At 40.3% G+C, this 23004-nt stretch overlaps 1 protein-coding gene across 6 annotated transcripts in view; it reads left to right on the forward strand.

The window, feature by feature from the left end:
- RALGPS2 (Ral GEF with PH domain and SH3 binding motif 2) overlaps window positions 1-19450 on the forward strand; it is a 281794-nt gene extending 262344 nt beyond the window's left edge. For 4 of the 6 annotated variants that reach the window (XM_030571855.1, XM_030571854.1, XM_030571853.1 and 1 more), the window contains 3 exons: window positions 5402-5507; window positions 8445-8536; window positions 13049-19448. In XM_030571855.1, coding sequence (XP_030427715.1) covers window positions 5402-5507; window positions 8445-8536; window positions 13049-13078 — 228 coding nt within the window. In that variant the 3' untranslated portion in view covers window positions 13079-19448. Of the gene's footprint in view, window positions 1-5401; window positions 5508-8444; window positions 8537-13048 lie in introns of all 6 variants that reach the window. The other 2 variants (XM_030571858.1, XM_030571857.1) reach the window with 2 other exon arrangements.
- Window positions 19451-23004: the final 3554 nt, after the last annotated feature.

The following is a 23004-nucleotide window of genomic DNA, read 5'->3' on the forward strand; positions in this document are numbered from 1 at the left end:
GGTCTGCAGCTGTGTTAATTTCATTTGTGTTTAGAAGCTGAGGCATGAATTGATATATCTTCTATTGCACAGGTTAGGTAGTGCATGTAATAACAATTGCATAATAAAATCATATCCAGGAAATGAATTGTTAAAAGTTTGAACTTTGTCCTTTTCATAAGACAAACGCCAACTTATTGTCTTGTAGATATTAATATATAAAATACAAACATCAGTTATTCAAATTTAGTCAAAGCTACCACATAATGTTTCCTCATATCTGCTAGTATAAGATGAGATCCATAGTCTGTATTAGGAGGATAGGGGAGGTCTGAGAGGTGAGAGGTAACAGGCAACTGAGGGGGAACAAAACAGGTTACTTGAAACTATGAGGTGATAAGCTTATTTATAGTTGGAAGGGGTTGCACATGAACTGGTCACGAGAGGGGGGTCTTTTTTTAAGGCATATACATGTCTGATATGAAAAATATAAATAGTAATATGGTACTTAGTTCTTTGCATGTTAAGTACTTTATATCAATATGAACAACGAGGAGTCCGGTGGCAATTTAAAGACTAACAGATTTATTTGAGCATAGGTTTCATGGGTAAAAAAGACCCACTTCTTCAAGTGCATCTGAAAAAGTGGGTTTTTTACCCACAAAAGCTTATGCCCAAATAAATCTGTTAGCCTTTAAGGTGCCACCGGACTCCTTGTTGTTTTTGTGGATACAGACTAACACGACTACCCCCTGATACTTTACATTAATATGGAGACAGTTGTACAGAGCTGCAAGAGGAGAGGATGTCATGGGTCTCATCCTTTGGGGAAACCTCCAGAAGTTCTCTTGTGGGCAGAAAAGCACCAATTGTATTTTGAACTCTTGCTGAAGTAATCAGTAGCCCTTATTTTTTACTTTTGGCCTGGCTGGCAAGTCTCTAGCTGCCCCAACATTCAGCTCCCTTAGAGGTTTACACAGTGAGATATTAAAGAGGGTTTTATTCCAGACCCTGTTTTGTTTCCCAGAAGACATTGGCATTCTGTCTTAAGCACTATGTGTGGTGGTTCTTTTGGCCTGGAGTTCAGCTGGAGTATGTTCCACTCTGGAAGGAAAGTCCTCTCCTATAGCTCAAATGCTGCTTTAAAAAAAAAAAAAAAAAAAAAAAAGGATGACTTCACTGGTGAAGCCAGATGTCAATTCTTTCCTCCTGAGTTGTGGAGCGAGTATTTCTCTCCCCTACATGGAAGCTTCAGTAGCCCTTTCCCCCTCTTTTTTTCTGGAAGCAGTGTATACACCGAGGTGGGCAAATTATGGCCTGTAGGCCAAATCTGGCCCTTCTGAGCTTTGGATCCGGCCCAGGGGGACAGAGGGCTCCATGCGTTGCCCTTGCCGCCAGGCACTGCCCTCCCCTCCCCCCCGTAGCTCCCATTGGCTGGGAATGGGGAACCACGGCCAATGGGCGCTTCGGGAGAGGTACCTGGAGGCGCAGCAAGGGCAGTGCACGCAGAGCCCTCCACCCTGCCCTGGCCCTGCATACAATTTCCCCACCCAGATGTGGCCCGACCCAAAAAGTTTGTCTACCCTTGGTATACACACTGACACAAACCCATGTGCTGTATCTCTGACATTATCTATTTTCACTACTTGGGGGCTTTTTGCTTTTTTGTCTTTTTTGTCTTTCTCAGCTCTCTGCTTCTTTCCAGCCTTAGCCCTCCTTAGCTCAGTTTTCCCCAGGTAGCTCACCATCAAAAAGCCTCCAAAGATCAATTTCAAGCAGGGCCAATTTTTCCAACCAGGAGGGGAAAATCCTTGAGGCCCTAGGAGGAGGCAAGTATTTGTTCTGAGCAACTTAAGCAGTGGCCTAGGAGGGCTTATGTGTCTCTGACCCAGAGCTGGTAAAAGAGTATGGTTGCACAACCCCTGCCTCTTGGATATGCAAAGTACACACAGCAAGATAAAAGGAGTTGCCACTGGACTCCTTGTTGTCTATATCACATTGTAAGGAGACTGAAGAATGCTGGGATGCTAAACTGTTGATGATGACTTTGGATTTAGGATGTTATTTTTAGTCTAGTACCTGGTATTGCATTTATTAATTTAAATTATGGACAGAGGTTAGAGGGCTAAAGTGCAGTTTATTTCTTCCACAGCCCCAAGATAGTTTTGCAGAGATAAAAATATGGAATGGAAATATTTTTAATCTATCAATTAAATTGCCTGTTAGAGTTTACAGCAGACATTCCCTATCTCCTTTTACTCCTGATAAACTCAAAATAATCACCCGTGGTAATTATCTGTGCTAATGCTCCCTTTTTTTGGATATGCAATGGTTAAGTCACATTATTTACAAACATTTCAAACATGCATTTGGTACTTCATTCTGTAAATCTGCTATAAAATATTATAGTAAAAAATAGATATTTTAAATAGAAATTTCATTTTTAAACTAGTTTTAATAACATAAAAAACTTTGAGACTCTTGTCACTTTATAATTTCCAAAGGTCAGTTGTTAATATCTAAAGCAGAGTTCAGAATCAGCTTTTTGACAGGAAGAAGTTTGAAAAGATTTCCAAAACAACTGTTTCTTTTTGAGATGCAAAGTCCACATTCTAACTGCTGTGGTAGACTTGAGTCATTTCTATAAGCTACTTCCATTCATTCTAAATTAAGGGCATTGCATCATTACCCCGTGTAAATTTAAACAACATGCAAATTTCCAGTCACAGTTCATATTGTGCATCTGTCAAAATTAATCTGAAACACATTGTGTGATATTAATAACAAGTAACTTTAAAAAAAGGTTTGTTTTACTCACTGATGGTTTTTAAAATGGCATATGTTCAGAAAAGAAGATGGTATAATTATTATATTATGAAAGGTATGTGTTCAGATGTGTAAAGGCTTCCTATCAAATTCCAGATGTCACAAGCCAAGTTTTTGTCACAAGCCTTTAGAGTAATGGTTAGGAAAGCATCATCATTGCCAAAATGTCCCCTTGACCCAGAAGGAGGATAGCAGCTTTGCCAGTGGGTAGGAGTGGGGAAAGAAGTGGAATAATCCTGGCAGTGCTCACCCAAAAAAGTATTTATTTGTGGGTTTGTATCACATGTATAATGATGGAGTATGGTGGTATAAATATTTTTTTGGCATGAGCTTGGATTGTTCTCGCTATTTACAAATGGCAGTGCTACAAGTGAATTATATAGGTCCTAATGAGTCTTCACACCACTTTGCACTATTTTGTATTTTATTCATGCCACGTTTTTCCAAAAAAAATCTAATTTTAGAAATGTTACTTTTAATTTTATAGGGACTAATTTTCATATCTCAGCCTCGATAAGCCAGATTTTGTTAGTATCTTGAGACCAGTTGTACAGAAGAGGGAGAGGAAAAACAGTGTTAATACAGTTGTAAAACTTCTAAAAATGATCTTAAAGTATACCCCATATTATCAAACTGTTCTGCAGCTTGTCACAAGAATATCAAAATATGTGATATATTGATATTCTTGTGATAAGCATTTATCATACACTTTTAACCACTTTTGTTCTCTGCCTGCTCATTTACCTCACCCAGTACTTATTTTGCTATTTCAACCCTCTGCAAATAACTGTCTTTAAAAAAAAAAAAAAAAATTAGCTACATGGCAAATGTTTTTCTTCACATAGATCACACCATTCAACATCCCATCCGAAAAGTAGAATTTCCATTAAATTGCCCCCCACCCCAAATAACTCCAGCCTGAGGCCCAGAATAGGCATGTTTTAGTCCTGGCCCAGTAATAGCTTTTCTAGACATAAAAATATCAAAAATTTAACCTGATATCTCATGATTCCAAAGGGATATAGATGCAGGAGTTTTATCCTTATGAAAAAGACAGGTTTCAATCTTCCCAAGCATTTGTTTCTAGGTCTGGCAGTTACATTGTTTAATTTTTAGGTATAAAAAGGATATTTTCAGTAATTTTAAAAGATTTTTATGGTTCATTTGGAGACCTAGACAGTTGAAATGAGAGTAGCTAAGGATCTGGCTTTGCAGAGAGAGAGAGAGATGTGAAAGTCTCAATACAACTTGTAACTGAAATATTTGTAAAATAGTTTTTTCTCTAATATACATAGCATAAACAGAATATGAAATGATGTGGTATAGTATAAAAGTTTATTTAGTATAATCTGGATAATTGAGTAATGGGTTTGTCACTTGGCTGTAACGCATCCATCACAAACTCATGCAGATAAAAGCCTTTGTGACATCATTAGGGCCCTACCAAATTCATGGTCCATTATGGCCAATTTCACAGTCATAAGATTTTTTAAATTGTACATTTCATGATTTCAGCTATTTAAATCTGACATTCTCGGTGTTTGTAATTTGTAGGGGTCCTGACCCAAAAAGGGATTGTGGGGTGGGGGGCACAAGGTTATTGTAGGGAGGGTTGCAGTACTGCTACCCCTACTTCTGCATTGCTACTGACAGCAGCGGTGCCTTCAAAGGTGGGCAGCTGGAGAGAGTGGTGGCTTCTGGTCAGGAACCCAGCTCTGAAGGCAGAGCTGCTACCTGCAGAGCTGGGCCTTCAGTCAGCCACCGCAACTCTTCTATGCTGCTGCCTTCAGAGCTGGGTGGCCGAAGTAGGGATGGCACAGTATGGTATTGCTACCCTTATTTCTGCACTGCTGCTGGCACATTGCTGCCTTCAGAGCAGAGTTCCCAGCCAACAGCCACCGCTCTCCAGCTCCCCAGCTCTGAAGGCAGCACAGAAGTCAAGATGGCAATACTACAATCCCACTAAAATAACCATGCAACACCCTTTTGGGTCACGACCCCCATTTAAGAATGCTGGTCTCCCAGTGAATCAGTATAGTATACAGCAGGGGTAGGCAACCTATGGGACGCGTGCCGATTTTCAGTGGCACTCACACTGCCCCAGGTCCTGACCACCGGTCCGGGGGACTCTGGATTTTATTTAATTTTAAATGAAGTTCTTAAAAATTTTTAAAAACCTTATTTACTTTACATACAATAGTTCAGTTATATATTATAGACTTCTAGAAAGAGTTCTTCTAAAAACGTTAAAATGTATTACCGGCACACAAAACTTTAAATTAGAGTAAATAAATGAAGACTCGGCACACCACTTCTGAAAGGTTGCCAACCCCTGGTATACAGTTAAAGTATCAGGGTACTGAAAATACTGAGTCTTGTCAAACTGTATTATACATATGTTTATGACCACACAACTTTGTGGATGTGTTGTTTCCTATTATTCCTTTATGGAGATCCAGAAAGCATTATTGTGTGTTTATGGCAGGTTAGCGGAAAGCAGAATTGGCCCTTTATTTCCATATTTTTGTAGTATGTGATGTTTTAATTCTGGCTGAGCCCTCTTGCTTAACGTTAATATGTACTCTGTTTTTTTCAGTTCAAATCTACACCAAGTAAAAATGTGTCAGTGGTAGGATGGATGGTGATGATGGCTGATGACCCAGAACATCCTGATCTCTTCTTGCTGACTGATTCTGAGAAGGGTAAGTAACATCAGGAGAATGGTGATAAGCATAAAGATCTTTTCTTCAGATTCACCTGACTTTACAATCACTTAAAACTCTTTGTTAGGTGTGCTCATAATTAATAACAAAAACTTTGGAAGGGATATTAAATCTCGGAGCTTAAGCCAAATTTAGGAACTCCGTAGGACTGCAGCTCCTAACTCCTACTTTCCTAATTTAGAAGTTTTGCAGCAGCTTTGCCTGATACATGTTTGTAAATCATGCTTGAATCATGCAGACATTATTTACATTAAATTGCATCTACCTCTAGTAGTTCAACATCCAGTCCACACCGTTCACCTAACTAAAACAAAAAGGGGCTATTCAGATACTGTTCCAGTAGTTCTCAACCAGGGGTCTGGGGCCCTCTAGGGGGCCATCAGACGGTTTCAGGGGGGCCGCCAACCAGGACCAGTGTTAGACTCGCCGGGGCCCAGGGCAGAAAGCTAAAGCCCCACCTCTTGGGGCTGGAACCCAGGCCCCTGAGCCCTGCCACTTGAGGGCTGAAGATGAAGCCTGAGCAACTTAGCTTCGTGAGGCCCCCTGTGGCATGTGCCTTGCTTGCTACCCCCTAATGCCAGTCCTGGCTTTTATATGCAGAAACTAGTGTTGTGGGACAGGTGGGCCACGGAGTTCTTACAGCATGTTGTGGGGCAGGGGCTCAGAAAGAAAAAGGTTGAGAAGCCCTGCACTATTCCTCACAAGCATAAGTTTAGTGTTACTAGACCAAGCAGTTTTGGAGATACAATGAACTAACAAACAACTAGGAAAATGTTAAAAATAAAAGCCATCTCACAAAGTGGGCTTCTAATAAAAATCCAGCATCAGCCTTAACTGTGGAGAGACTATTGACTCTCCATAGTAGTTAAAAATATGCAGAAAGGACATCAAAAGTTGTTTTGATAACATATTCTAACCCAGTGGCTCTCAAACTTTTTTTTACTGGTGACCTCTTTCATATAGCAGGAGTCTGAGTGTGACCCCCACCCTTATAAATTAAAAACACTTTTTATATATTAACACCATTATAAATGCTGGAGGCAAAGCAGGGTTTGAGGTGGAGGTTTACAGCTCGTGACCCCCCCATGTAATAACCACGACCCTCTGAGGAGTCCTGACCCCCGGTTTGAGAACCCCTGTTCTAACCTATGTAACAAGTTTTCCAGTGACTTGTTAGGTCTTTTTCTTGTTGACATCTATATAATAGTATTGAAGAATTAATATCTTTGACTCCTTTGTAATATCTCCACAACTGCAGTTAATTTTCAGTGAACATTTGAATATGGTGATTTACATGAATATTTGAACAGAATGAAGGAAGTTCATTTTAATGCTTATATGAAAAAAATATTGCAAATGCGCTTCTCCTGTGAGAGGTCAACTGAAGGACAGCACCACAGTATATGAATTATGCCCCTTCTCAACTTCACATCAAATTGAACACTTCTGTAATATTTTTTCTTAGGCTGTCTAGTCAAGTAAGCAATGTATAAAACTGAGAACTGAAAAAGTTCATCTAAAATATGTTCTCACTTTTTGGAACAGCTCACAAGTATTCTCATAGGTAACTTTTCCAGTGTGCACTCCAGGGTGCTCTCCTGCATTTCACTCTGGTTTTCTTGGCAACATTTTAAAAATAAATTATTAAGCAGTTTGGAAGGAGGGGCTGTCACAGTTCAGGGCAAGTACACCCATATTCCCCCTCTAGGATCCATCAAGTGCACCCACTCTTAGGCTTCCAGCTCCCCAGCATCACCTCTGTTGGGCAGAGATGTGTCTTTCTTCCTCCTGACCAACATATTTCCAAGCTGCACAGTTCCCTGCCTACACTGTGAATTCCACAGCAAGTCAGACTGCTTCAACAGGCGCATTGCTTTCTCCTCAGAAGCTATAAACAGTGTAATTGTGCAGTTAAGGTACCACATAGCTCCTTCAGAGAACGCACATTTATTCTTAAGGTAAAAGCGTTAGAGTACATATTAAAAACAATAAAAGAATATACACACATGCTAATAAGTTTACCAGCAATCACCCCAGTACATGAAGGGCTCTGCCAGGTGAACAGTTCTTCAGACCTCACCAACAGGTTTTTCTATGGTCACAAGTTCGTAACAGCTGTTAGCTCAGAACAGTCACACTCATGAAAAGTTTAGTCGCCCCTTTATACAGCCAGTATCTTTGAACTGGAAATAGATCATTTGTGGACAGTGGGTCTCTTCTCAGTTAGTAGCTTCAAAAGGCGGGGTTTTTGCATAATCAGAGGAGTTACATTTGCATATACTTGTCCCTAAAGGTTTCTTGGGAAACTCACTTAGCTTTAAAAGTTCATTGTTTCAAATAGTCCTTCAAAGCTCATAATGCCTCCCAGTTTTACATTAGCCATTTCTCTTTCCCCCTAGAGATGTTATATACAACCTCATAGTAATATATAAACATTTGCATTTTTAATATAATGGACACCTAAGATACTTAAACTTAATTCAGTAAGGTTTGTCCAGGATATTGCAGGAAATTGCCCCATCTGTCACAGGTACCATGGACAAAAAGTATTTTGGTCGCAACGTTCTAAATAATTTGGTGGGATCGGGGTCTTGGGGGGATTTTTGTTTTTATTTTCTTTTGTTTTTTATTGACGCTGATCTTAATAATTGGTTTGAAGGCTGTGAACTTTTGGCAGAATATAGCACATTTGTGGTATGAAGTCAAATTATATTGTTTAAATTGCAACCACACCACCCAAGGTCTAAAGTTATATGAATAGAATTCTGTCTTTTCACTCTTCGATAATGTTTTATTTATTTATTTATTTATTTATTTAATGCATTTGTTTGAACTTTGGTAGAATTGAAGTACAGTACTGTATTTGTTCTTGTCTGATTTTTTTAATCAATTTTTCCCCTGCCTCTGTTATTTTAGGAAATTCATACAAGTTTCAAGCTGGTAACAGAATGAATGCAATGCTGTGGTTCAAACATCTGAGCGCTGCATGCCAAAGCAACAGACAACAGGTGAGAACAATACTGTGAAATGGAACTGAGAGCTGCTGATTGGAACTTGGCGTTGGTAACTAGCTCTGAAAGAAAACAGGGTAGTAGTCAGTCAGGAGTATGTTGTTTTGCTAAAAAACTATCAATATATACAACTTGGAGGTAACATAAAGATTGTGTTCACAAAGATTTAAGCCTTTATAAGGATCAAATGAAGCAACTGGGCAATTTGGAGGGGGAAGGGATAGCTTAATACTTCTAACATATTGACAGTTTTACGCATAATATATCCTTTCATAGCTTTATTTTTTTAAAGGCCACATACTAGGCTATTATAAAGTAATAATTCAGAACACCTTACTGGTAATATCACTATTGTAAGCTGTAGTAGTGTTTAGAATCAGTACTGCAAAATTCTCTGTCGTGTCATTTAGGGCTGTCAATTAATTACAGTTAACTCACGCAGTTTAACTAAAAAAAATTAATCACGATTAATCGCAGTTTTAATCACACTGTTAAACAATAGAATATGAATTAAAATTTATTAAATATTTTGGATGTTTTTCTACATTTTCATATATATTGTATTCTGTGTTGTAATTGAAATCAAAGTGTATACACAGTCCTACTTCTTGTTCAGCCAATCACTTAGACAAACAAGTTTGTTTACATTTATGGGAGATAATGCTGCCCTCTTCTTATTTACAATGTCACCAGAAAGTGAGAACACGCATTTGCATGACATTTTTGTGCAAGCATTGTAAAGTATTTTTGTCCTAGATATGCTTAACATTTGTATGTCCCTTCATTCTTTGGCCACCATTCCAGAGGACATGCTTCCATGCTGATGACGCTTCTTTTAAAAAAAAAAAAAAAAAAAAAAAAAAGTTTAAATTTGTGACTGAACTCCTTGGGGGAGAATTGTGTGCCCCTGCTCTCTTTTCCCCGCATTCTACCATATATTTCATGTTATAGCAGTCTCAAATGATGACCCAGCACATGTTGTTCATTTTAAGAACACTTTCACTGCAGATTTGACAAAACGCAAAGAAGGCACCAATGCGAGATTTCTAAAGATAGCTACAGCACTCAACCCAAGGTTTAACAATCTGAAGTGCCTTCCAAAATCTGAGAGATGAGGTGTGGAGCATGCTTTCAGAAGTCTTAAAAGAGCAACACTTTGCGGAAACTACAGAACCAGAACCACCAAAAAAAGAAAATCAGCATTCTGCTGGTGGCATCTGACTCTTAGACAGTTAAAATAAACATGCCTCGGTCCGTACTGCTTTGAATTGTTATTGAGCAGAACCAGTCATCAGCATAGATGTATGTCCTCTGGAATGGTGGTTGAAGCATGAAGGGACATATGAACCTTTAGCACATTTGGCACGTAAATACCTTGTTACAACAGTGCCATGAGAATTCTTGTGCTCACTTTCAGGTGACATTGTAAACAAAAAGCGGACAGCATTATCTCGTGCAAATATAAACAAATTTGTTTGTCTGAGTAATTGGCTGAACAAGAAGTAGAACTGAGTGGACTTGCATACTCTAAAATTTTGTTGTAATTGAAACCAATATATTTGAAAATGCAGAAGACACCCAAAAATATTTAAATAAATGGTATTCTATTATTGTTTAGCAGTGTGATTAATCGCACAATCAATCACGATTAATTGGCTACACCATATAACCTTTAATCAAATTTTGTGTTGCTTATATCGCTAAAAAGCGTAAAGAAGCGCCTGAGCTTAGCTGGCTAGCCCATGCCGCTGCCTGTGCCGCAATTTTTAGTGTGTTAGCTCAAGTTGAGCTAGTTCAAGTCTACCTACCCAGGCTGAGGGGCACATTGATGAGAGCTTAGCTTTGAGCCATAAGCTACATATAATGCAGTGATGTCTGTTATAAACACTCTTATTCAGTGCTACTGGTGCCTAGGAAAAGGTCACAATCCTGAAAGGTGTTCAATATATCTTGTCTTCTCTAGTCACCCGTATAAATATCAGGACAGCCACCTCAAACACTTAGGCCATGTCTACATCTAAAATTTTGCAGCGCTGGTTGTTACAGCTGTATTAGTACAGCTGTATAGGGCCAGTGCTGCAGAGTGGCCACACTTACAGCAACCAGCGCTGCAAGTGGTGTTAGATGTGGCCACACTGCAGCGCTGTTGGGCGGCTTCAAGGGGGGTTCGGGGAACGCGAGAGCAAACCGGGAAAGGAGACCAGCTTCGCCGCGGTTTGCTCTCGCGTTCCCCGAACCCCCCTGCAAACCGCAGGGAAGGAGACCTGCTTGCTCGGGGGTTCGGGGAACGAGAGAGCAAACCGGGAAAGGAGACCTGCTTCCCCGCGGTTTGCTCTCGCGTTCCCCGAACTCCCCCTGCAAACCGCAGGGAAGGAGACCTGCTTGCTCGGGGGTTCGGGGAACGAGAGAGCAAACCGGGAAAGGAGACCAGCTTCGCTGCGGTTTGCTCTCGCGTTCCCCGAACTCCCCCTGCAAACCGCAGGGAAGGAGACCTGCTTGCTCGGGGGTTCGGGGAACGAGAGAGCAAACTGGGAAAGGAGACCAGCTTCGACGCGGTTTGCTCTCGCGTTCCCCGAACCTCCCTGCAAACCGCAGGGAAGGAGACCTGCTTGTTCAGGGAATGCGAGAGCAAACCAGGGAAGGAGACCAGCTTCGCCGCGGTTTGCTCTCGCGTTCCCGGAACCACCCAGCAAACCTCAGGGAAGGAGACCTGCTTGCTCGGGGTTCGGGGAACGCGAGAGCAAGCCGGGGAAGGAGACCAGCTTGATTACCAGAGGCTTCCTAAGGTATGCTGGGATACCTGCTTATTCCACGGAGGTCAAGAAAAGCGCTGGTAAGTGTCTATACTTGATTACCAGCGCTGGATCCTCTACACCCGAGACAAAACGGGAGTACGGCCAGCGCTGCAAACAGGGAGTTGCAGCGCTGGTGGTGCCCTGCAGATGTGTACACCTCCTAAGTTGCAGCGCTGTAACTCCCTCACCAGCGCTGCAACTTTCTGATGTAGACAAGCCCTTACTTAGGAAGTAGGCTTTTCAGGTCCAGTAAACCAAGTGCAGTATTAAAGTTTGGCACTGTCAGTGGTGGGGAGGCCTGTCCTAACTTTTTGCTGTGTAAACATGTTCATTTTGAGGGATCAGTAATGGAAGAGGGTGAGTTTGAGATGACTAGTGACCTTGAAACAACACTTCGAATCTCACCTTTTCCAGGTGAATCTATGATCTCTTTGTGAACCGATTTCCCTTCCTGGAGTTATTCTGACCCCTTGCAGAGAGCTTAAACCTAGGACTTAATCTGGTCCCAATAAAGCTCACAGGGTCTTCATTATTCTGTAGACCAGGGTTTCTCAAACAGGGGTCACCATTTGAGTGGGGAAAGCCCCTGGCAGGCCGGGCCAATTTGTGCACCTGCCCCATCCGCAGATCCGTCCGATCGTGGCTCCCACTGGCCGCATATCGCTGCTCCGGGCCAATGGGCGCTCTGGCCGCTGCTTCCAGCAGCTCCCATTGGCCTGGAGCAGCGATCCATGGCCAGTGGGAGCCGCAATCTGCCAGACCTGCGGACAAGCAAGTGTACTTTTAAGCAAGTGTACCATGAAACGGACAAGGAGCCTTGGTTATCCCCAGATTCATTCTTCTGACTCTGAAATAGACAAACTATCCCTCTATATCAGGTCATTGAAAAAGGTTTTAAATATTTTTACTTGTCTGACCTTGGGCTCTCAAATTAACTCTCCAGCTGATGTGAGATCTCACTATGCTGAAGCTTCTAGATACATATCAAAGGGTAAAGACATTAAGCAGCTGGATCTCTTGGGGACTAAGATTTATTCCTCAGCCACAGTGCAGATGAGGAATGACAGCTCTCTAAAAGTGCTGGCAAAATATGACTTCCTCACATAGAACAAGTTGATTGTTCTAGATCTGCTCCTGGAGTATATTAGCATTTCCTCTGCTTTTATAGGAGCAGTGTTGTCTGCACTTCCCATTTTCTAGCTATTAAAGAATGATGAACAACACTGCTGGGCACTTATTCCTCTCCATTATTTAGGGAATGCCTTCACAAAGATAGGAGATTTTTCCATAAACATGGCAAGACTTGGCCTTATCCTAGTCACTGTTCATTGGAATTCCAAAAACTGGCACCTTCAGCTGCAAAGGCCTTGCGTCTGTCTCCAGTAGGCTTGTTAACATTAATAAATGTTAAACTCTCAATTGTGGCTAAACTACATTATGTCATAATTCACCTATAGATATAGACCAGAGCCAAATCATGTTATAACACATTTTATAAACCATACTGCAATCTAGTGTCTGCCTTCTCTGTATATATGTTTCCTATAGTTGTAGTTACTCTCATGCTGTTTGACTGGTTGTATTTACCCTTTTTTTTTTTTTTTAGAGGGGAGAGGTAAACTGAACATTTGCATGGGGTAGGTTCTGAAAAGATGAAATATGGAAAGCCAATTCTCAAAATAAAAATCAGCTGTTACTCATGTTTTTGTTTTAGGTTCCTGCCAACTTGATGTCTTTTGAGTAAAAAGCTAATTCAAAACATGAAAGAGAACAATTTGATGAACTGTTTGTCTCATAATTTGAGCATGACGTCCTGAAGAAAGCGTGCCAGCTATACATTTATTTCTGTGCCAGAACAGAACCTAAAGGCTCAATCTCTAAATGCTGGAGTACTAACAATTTGGGGAATGGATTCCCTGAGTGAAAAATGGAGTTGCAACATGAACTGCCATGGACTATGCTTAATATTTTCTGAACTGACCTGTGGAAACCACTGCCTTAAAGAGTGAAAGGAAAACCAACATGAAACACCAAATAGTGTGTGTGAAACTAATGGCGGTGTTGTGCTTGGGTTAAATAGGTTGTAGCTAATCTGCATTTCTTTTAACTTTATACTAATTTTTTGGGGGTAGGGGGCACCACCTTTTTAGTATTCTTTAAAAAGGGTCTAACCATATTCTTAAGGGTTGCATCAACATCTGGGTTTAGACTAAGGATATAGCGGTACTTACACATTTTAGGGATGGTGTTTAAACTGTATTAGCAGCCTTCAATTGGAGCTTCTCTCAGGCTCACTTGATCTGGAGCATCATTAATTTTCTCAGACCTAGACTATGAGAGCTGTAACAAATGGAACTTTTTTTGTTTGTTTGTTGGTTTTAAGTACTAAATTTGGTAACCTTAGTACTGTATAGGAACCTTACTTCCTGCCAGTGGCACAAAGGCTGAGTGTTTGTACAGCACGTTTTTTCTTGTAAGCAGGATTGTGATACATGCTTGTCTAGTTCCTGGTTGAAGAATATCTGTTTTGGGTTTAAGTGGGAGCAGTGAGGTGTCATCAGGTCAGAACTGAATGTTTCCTTCCCATTGTGTTTCTACACTGATTACTTTCCTGCATGTGATGGTTCCACTACACAACAAACACTGGATATAGCTCACAGAGATGTTTTACTTCTCTGGAGGGGTGTTTCCCTAGGTACAGTTAAAGGGAGGGAACAGCAGAAGACCCTCTCTCAGGGTAAGATGGTTCAGAGTATCAGTTTTATAAGACCTCTTTTTTTACAGTGTTTGAGAGACACAATGTCAGAGTTTCCATATTTTCATTTTGAAAAAAATGGTTTTAATTATCTGTATTGTTCAAGATTTAGGAGCTCGAACTGTATTTGCAATTTCTAGAGAAGTTTAATCTAGGAAAGAAAAATAGGGTGGACTAGATAATCAAAACCTTTTTCCTATATATGAGTAATTCTTTGTCACTAAATGTACTTCCTCAAAAAATTTAAAATCCCACACAGGAGGACAAATTTGCTGTGTTCTATGCATTAGATTTTCATTCGTGCCTTATTTTGGGTTCTTTTAAGTTACGTAATTATAGTCTCTTGTCACAAAGCCCTATTTAAGATTCGGAACATTGATCTTCATAAATAGGAAAGAAATTTCAATAGTGTCCAGGAAAACTTCTTGAAAAAATAGTAGATATTCCACTGAGACTGTAATTTAAAAGCACTAAATAAGCTTACAGGTGCACCCCTAGATTTTCCAAAACTATCCAGTAGTCTCAGGTATTGAGTTCTCTTGATAATCTGGGGGGGGCGGGAAATTCTGGAGGTGGTAATTTGTTTGGTAATGTACATTTCATTTACTAAATCAGGGTAAGGAGATAGAATTTCACACATTAAAGTTCCCAGAATCAATATCACATTTTCTTAACAGAAATCAATCGTTTGTGACTCATGAGGCAGAGGAGGAAGGTTGCTGTCCCTATTGAGAGAACAAACTAGCATAAAGAAAAACCATTCTGGGGGAAGAGAGAAGTGGAAAGTTGGGGCATTTCCAAATGTTACTCTGTGAAATCTGTTTTTAGTATAAAGAGAATATAGTAGATGCACACTTCTGTGTCACACTTACACAATTTGGTGTCACTTTGTATATCTTTTTCTGTGGAGAGTGAATAATCAGTTCTGATCCTGAAGTAGTATATCCTGAAAGGAGGTTGCTCGTGACGAATCACTTTTCAGTTCAAACATCACTTAACCCATGTTGGGTGTATAGCAGAGACAACATCTTAATAGCCAACAGTATTACTGTAATAGATTTTGCACAGCTTTAGTTTTTGTTTTGCATTTTTAAAATTACTTAGTGTATGTTTCTTCTCAAAAGTGTTTTTTTACAAAATGTGTGTACTTTTTTTAAGCATTGTGTGTGGTAACCCTGTGGATTTTGAATTTTTTTAATAAGCTAATTTAGATGCATCGCAGGTTAACTATATCTATTCTTATGTTAGTGAGAGGAAACATGAAACTGGGAGCCACAGCCTGACATCACACAGCTTTGCTAAAGACAGAGTCAGGTCAGAAGGTGTTGTTTTTGTTCTTTGAATTTATCCAGCTGTATTTTCTTCTGTTTTTATGGTACGTAGAGTAAGATGGGGAAAGCAGTGCTGAGCCCTTGTCAATAGTCACCATTAGATGAACTGTTGCCTGTAGCTGCTCTCTACTTATTTAGACATCATATATCATTTTGATCTTTATTTTTCTAGCCTCAAATATCTCATTTTTCATGGGAGAACTGTTGAAAAAAGAAGCCTCTTAAAATGTTTAGCAAGAGTAATAAGAGAGAGAATTATTAATGAAAACATTTTTAGATACTTAGTACCAGAAGTTCAATATTTAGTTCTGTTTTATCCCCTGTTAGTGTTTATGTGGCAATCTGAAGGATTACTGGAATTAAGACTTTACATCTTTTGAATTGGAAGATTATTAGGGACAAGTGATTTTTTTTTTCTCTCCTGAGAGGAAACCTGTCACAGAAAGCTTAAATAGAATGACAACTCAAATCAACTGTGAAGAGCACAGTAATCCACTTCTCTGTAAAAAGTAGTAGTTAAACAAAATGTTTAAAGTAGTAATGGGAAAACAATACAGCAGCCAGATATAGACAGGTAAGGATGCACTATCCAGAATGTCAGCCAGTTGATTGTGTTTGTCTTTGGTTTATCTTGCAATGTTTTTCTTTAGTTTTTACTTTCTGTAACTGTTGAAATTTTGCAGCTAACATTCATAACTTTGTTTTGTTGTATTTATATCTTTAGTTGAAAGAGGTCTCTTGAGATGTCTTGCAGAACAAAAGATCCATTATTACAGGAATGTGGACAAAAATAGTTCAGAGTAGATCTTCCTGGCTGGGTTATATGTAAATGTTGATCATCTGCTGACTGGTATACAAAGGCACTTTTTCACAGTTCACTTCCTACAAGATTTTTAATTTAAACACAACAGAGAATCCACCCAGTTTAGAGAATTAGTTCTGGTGATACTACATGTAGTGCACTTCTAATACATCTCTGGCTATCGTAAATTGAAGTACTAAATGCTAACTTAATGTTCGCTTTCTAATTTAATGCCGTTTCTTTTTTCTTTATAACTTCATTTACATTTAATCAAATGCCTTCCATTTCAGTGTTCTTAAAGAGCTATTGTTAGTCACAATTCATTTTACAAAATGGGATCTATACAATTTGAATTAATCTAGGCATGTGCTTCATTTTACTAACCATTTCTTGTGGAAAATGCCTTTGAAACATTGCCCAAATTACTCTGATTCAATGTGCATTTGAGTTAAGTATGTGCCACCTGGTTTTAATACCCAACTTTTAACCTTTCCTACAAGGAACTTTTCAAAGATTTTAACAAGCAGATCAGTAAGATCTGAAAAGCTCACTATGCTGAAAATCGTGGCAGGGCAGTCTTCACTTCCTCAATTCTGCACTCTCATATATGGTCTTTTTGAGGAATTGACTATATGTTAACTTTCCCTCTCGGAACTCAGATGTGTTTATAAAAGAATTTGCAGCAACGTTGTTGCTGCTAGCAGTACATTTACTACTGAAAATGAAAACATAAAAGAAACAAACTATCAAGGAAACACAAAAGAATGCAGCGCAGTTGCATCAGTTTATTTTTGTTGATTGACGTTGGCTATGTAGTGTAATGCTAGTTTCCTTGCCACATTTTAAGTGCGCTTATTTGCAATTAAATTTTTAGAAGACTGTAATCTTCCACTGTTAATGAGAAACGTAAGAAGGTTGTCAACTGGAAGATGATTTCCCTTCCAACAGAAGTAAATGAAGCTTTGTACTGCTAAGGCACTGTGGGCAGTTGGGTCCCTTTTGATAAAAGGAAAATTGTGTGGTGATGTTTTTCTGGCTCCTGCAGTGGCATTTTTCTTCATTCTCCTCCTCTGGTATTTTCATTCACAAGCAGTAGAAGTCCTAATCTTTTCCAGCCATTGAAGTATATTGCCTGCTCTAAGCTTCAAAACACTAGACCTGGTACTAAATCACACCAATGAGGAGTTTGTTCTTGCTACGAGGTCAACTTTTAAAAGCATCATTATTTAAATACCGACCCTTTCATTTTTTCTTTTGCCTTTCCCTAAAAATGGCTTGTGTCTAAAGTAAACAGATTTGGTGTTTGGGAGAGTTGTAATTGAAGGAATCTGTATAAATGAATGCTGAACTACTTCAGTGGGTACAAATGAACTTCTTTCTGGTCATCATCCAAACTTTTGTGGGGAGGCAGACACTTGGATCTGAGAGAGACTGGTCAGTGCCTTATTGTCAGTTTGAAGTCCAGTTCTGTTGTTCTAGAGCTGAAAATATAATAGCAACCACTGGACTGAATTACTTTCCCTGATTTCTGTAGTGTGTACCCTCTTTCCCAACATTTTTACTTTCTAACAGAAGGAATTAGTCAATTTTGGTCTGTGTAAGATAGATATGGTTTAAATTACTAAACTGTTTTTCTAGGTTTGGTAATTTTTTTTAGCAGAAGCAGCCATTGACAGATTTGTCTGCAGCTTTTATCAGAACTGTCTAAACCATCTTGTAACAATTTTTCTTTAAAATATGAAACATTTGTAATGTCAAGCATAAAAGATAAAAAAGCAGCAAGAATAAATAAGGATCAGAGGGCATTCCGAGTAATTTCTAGTGTTTTGTGAACTTTAATTCTCCTAGCTAAAAATGAGGATTCTCTTCCTTTTTATTCCTTTGAAACACTGTACTGTACAAATGTGAAAGGACTATACCTACGAACTTTTTTTTGTTAATTTAGAATAAATATCAGGGAGAAATTTCAAAAAAAAAAAAACTGGACAAACTGTATATTGTAGCTTTTCTTGACATACTTTAAGCTCATTTGTTCAGGGGTGGTTTGTTCTATTTCTAGTGTCATACCATCTAGTGAAAACTAAGTTTCCCTACAAGAGATGTGTGAGCTTTGAAGCATTAAGCTTTGAAGCACATAGCTTTGGAGGGAGAAATTAATTAATAAGCTTTCACACACTGAGGTTCTTTTAGCAATGAAAGCCACATACAATAGAATATTCATTTTCCTCTAAGACATTATGGTAGAAAACAGAGCAATTCCTCTGCAGTGTTCTTCAGATGTTTAAAAGGAAAAGCATAACCTAGCACAGAAATGATCAACCTTAAAGGGTTCTTCAGTGACAATTGAAAAGATTAGCCCAAGGTGAAGAAAGCAGAGGTTTGAGTCTAGCCATGCATGTTACAGAACAGAGTTGAGGATTTTTCTCAAGGACTATTGCTATTAAAAAAAAAAAAGTGCCACAATGAGATGGAGGCTTTTGCAGATCACACCGTGGTGGCTCATTTCTGGAGCTTTTCCTCAAACAGCCAGGAGTAACATAAATATTCAGTTTCTTCTGTACACTTGATTTAGTATCAAATTTACCTTAGTGGAAGAGGGATGTGGCCTCCAATTCCCCAGCAAAACTCTTGCCATTCCAGAACTCCTCCCAAATATGGTCCAAAAGTAGTAAAAGTTGACCAATTAAATAGGGAGAGAAAGGATCTTTAGGGTTCACCTGTTTACAGAGCCCTTGACTCCTTGCATACAGATAAATACACCTATTCAAGCCCTACTGTAGTAGTGCAGAGGCTGGGGAAATCATACAATCTATAATAATCCAGGAAGAAAAAACAAAGATTGTTTATATGATAAACACAAGCCATTTTTAATGTTATTCTTCCATGTTGAGTTGAGATGCTATAGTGATAGTAATTGCACTATGACCTCTATGAGTGATGTGCAGTTAGACTGTCCTCTAGCCTTTTTTCTTCTTTTTTAAATACTTTAGTGTGAGTGTGTGTGAAATTGTGTGTTTGCATAAGCTAGTTTAAAATTACTTACGGATTTCAGAAATCTTTCCTACTGAAATAAATTATTTAAAACGTGGATTGGTGTGAACTATTAGTTTATTTTTCATAAGCGTATTGAACCACTCTTGAGCACAGAATTTGGTTCTTTCCAAATACATTGATGCCTGGGATCAGCTGGAATTTGTGTATTATAAGCTTTTTTCAATGGACTTGTGAAGAACAGCATGAAAATAATAATATACCACTACAAATGAACACGATAAAGAAATCAGTAAACTAACAAGGAAAGACAGTTAACTGAAAAGAGCTTTTATTTTATTAATTTTTACTGCTCCTTCTGTTAGCTGCCAGTGAGCAGATGCTTTCCCACCATGGTATTTCCATACATGTGCTGTCTGTTTTTATCAGATTTTCCTCTTGATTCTCCATCCTCATCCTCCTTTGCCTGTAGACTTTTCCTTTAAAGATGAGAGAAGTTAAATTCATTGCAAACACAGCCATTAGTTAACATGTTTTATTCCTATTACTTTAATAAGAAACTGCAAAAAAGGTAAAAACTGAGCATGTGGACGGAATGTTGGTAATGTGCAAAATACTTTATTAGTCCTTGGCATGGCATATCAGCGTTCTGTGCCTTTTCACTGTGTTACATCACATTGGAACAAGTTATGAACCTAGGGCCCCTTCTACCCTGTTTCCTTGATGGAACTGTTTGCTTCTAGACTGGATGCATTAAAAAATAAAAAGGGCAGAGCAGACTTTACTCTTCATTATTTCCAAATTATGGAACTTTTAAGACTGTTGTAAGTATTCAATACTGTGAAAAATTATATGGAATTAATCTGTCATCGGTTTTATTTCCTCACTCATTTTCCAAATCTTTTTGTTTCTCATAAACTGCTCTCTAGAGCTCAGCACAACAGTTTTGGTGTGCGCATTTTCTGACAAGGACTGCAGTCTGTAACATGGCTATTAGTGGAAGTTGAATGATGCTGACTAGAGCAGTGTTCTTGGCTCAAGTTTTTGGAAGAGTCCTTTCTCACCTGTCTAATTACCTCTCTCCACACAAGAGCCTTAATTGTTCTTGAAGTAGTGTCCCTATGGGTGCTTGACTGTATCTGTGCTTGTGTCCCTGTGCTGCTGATTGGAGAACTTCGGTAGCAGTGTCTGTTAGTCCCGCACATGCACTGTGTCTCCTCATGCTGCCCCACGCGGCTAGTCAGCACATGCTTGCTAAGCCCCCTCAGTTCCTTCTCAGTTGCCCCTGGCTAGAGACGGAGCTCCTTGCAGTCCATTAAGATCATTGCTCTATTTGCAGTTAGATAGTTAATTAGCCTTGTAGCATAGTGTAGTTGTGATTTCTTCTTTACTCATTTTTTTCTGTCTTAAAAAAAATTGGAGGGAAAAAACCTTTTCTTTTGTTGGGGACTCTTTCCCTTCCCCCCAACAGGGTATGCTGGGCTTCAAGAAGTGCCTCACTTTCAAGGAGGCAATCCCGATTGCAAACAAGCACTCCCAGTGTATTCGCTGCCTCGGGGAAGGCCACCTCTAACAAAAGTGTGGTCTCTGCCAGCAACTTTAGCCACAATCTCCTAAGGACAGAGAGCTCTGACAGAAGATCATCTTCATGGAAGCGACTCTCAGGCCCGCTCAGGACCTGTGCCAGGAGTCAGCTGGCAGACATTAGCCACAATCTTCTACATCTAAAGGTTGTAGGTTGAGGAAATAAACTGCTGACCCTTCTCACAAGTCATCTAAGAGAGCGAGAAGTCCCCATAGTGAGCCCAGAGATGGCCATAAGCGATCTCCATCTTGCTCGGTATGTTTGGCACCGAGATCACCTCAGTCCAGCACCCATGGCTAACGGACACCATCAGCAGCCAGTACCACTGAGCCATCAGCACTGGGGGACAGGAATAAGAACTCCAATAAAAAGATGTTCCCAGTACACAAGTCTGTATTGGTACCGCCACTGATGCCTCGACAAGCACCGGAGCGACCAATACGGACAAGATCCCTGACACCCCCACTCCACCCCCTTTCAACACTATCACTGGGACAGTTGGTACCAGTGGAATCCCATCACTCCAGGAACCTTCGCATGCCAGATGTACTGGGGTCCCTTCTCGGTACCAGGAATGCCTCACTGAGCCTCTGCCTAGCATAGGAATCATCTCCACTGCCATGCCATATTTCCTCAGTCTCTAGTTCAGACTGCAAACCAATGGAGGTGGCATCACAGTACTCCTCTCGGGCCCCATATGATGCTCAGTACAGACAGAGCCCAAACATGTATCCACAGATGGCCCCACCACTGCCATCCTGGTGTGGCCACCCATGGGCATCACTGCCAGGCTCTGTGCCACCACCACTCCAATGGCCCTATTAGGAGCCTTGGGTGGCATACTACCAGCATGCCCCTTGGGCTTCCAGCTTCACTGAAGAACTCTCAAGACACAGCCCCTCGGACACAGCATCCAGAGCTTTCGAGGCTCCACAAGACATCATAAAGGCACAGGAGGGCGGAGCTAAGGAAGAAGTGACACTGAGGACCATATTCTCCTGCTCCCCAGATAAAGCTGTCATGCCTTCCCCATCAACTCTGGCAGATGACTTTTTTGTCTCTTCCAGGAGCTGGCAAAGAGAGTTGCACAGATTCTCCAAAATACCACTGGAAGAAGTCAAGGACACACCATCAACTCCTTGACATTCTCCATTCTTCCTTCTCTAAGATTGTCCTCCCTATTAATTAAGTCATCTTAGACCCGGCAAGAACAGTAGGGCAAACCCCATCATTGGTAGCACCTTACCTGCAAGTGGGCAGACAAAAAATACTATTTCTCTGCCAAGGAATCTGAGTTTCTCTTCTCCCACCTACCACCCAACTCGATTGTGGTGCATGCCATCAACTCCTGTGGGCAACAACACTAATCAAGGGCCACTCCCTATGATAGGGACTGGAAGCACCTGGACCTTTTCGGAGGGAAGGCATACTGCTTGGCCACATTCAAATCTTTATCACCAACTATCAGGACCTCACAGCAAAATATGACTATATAAACTATTCAAAATTGAATTACTTTATTGAGTGGATGCTGGAGTCACATCTTGTCCAATTTAAGGAGGGCCAGTAGTGGCAAAGACATTGCTGCAGCCTGCCCTCGATACAGTGGCTAGGTCTCCCTCCACAGCCATAGTGATACAGCGGACATCTTGGCTCCATCTGTAAGGCTTACTGAAGGAGGTACAGTCTACAGTTGAAGACCTCTCTTTTGGAGATGTGGCAAAACCTCCCTTCACACTTTGAAGGACTCTAGGGCCACTTTCTGGTCACTGGGCATCTACACACCAGGACAAAAAAGCTGGTTCAGTCCCCAGTCTCAGCAGAGACCACACACAGGTCTAGATGCCATTAGACTATTCTTCCCCCAATACAGCTGACGATTGCTGTACACCCAATTGGCCACTGATTGGCAGCGTTCTGCAGTGCCTGGGAATGACTAACATCAGACAGGTGGGTCCTAGAGATCGTTTGACCTGGGTACTCCACCCATTTTATCTCCCTACCCCCTCCAAAACACCCTTCCCTGTCCCTCTTCAGGAACCTGTCTCATGAGAATTCACTGTGACGGGAGATAAATCATCTTCTCCAGTTAGGAGTTATAGAAATGGTACCTCAACATCTGTCAGGCAAAGGATTCTACTCTCGTTATTTCCTAATACCCAAAGGGAAGGAAGGTTGGAGATCCGTACTAGACCTCAGAGCTCTC

This window comes from Gopherus evgoodei, chromosome 8 (assembly GCF_007399415.2).
Source record: "Gopherus evgoodei ecotype Sinaloan lineage chromosome 8, rGopEvg1_v1.p, whole genome shotgun sequence".
In the NCBI taxonomy this organism is placed as follows: Eukaryota; Metazoa; Chordata; order Testudines; family Testudinidae; genus Gopherus; species Gopherus evgoodei.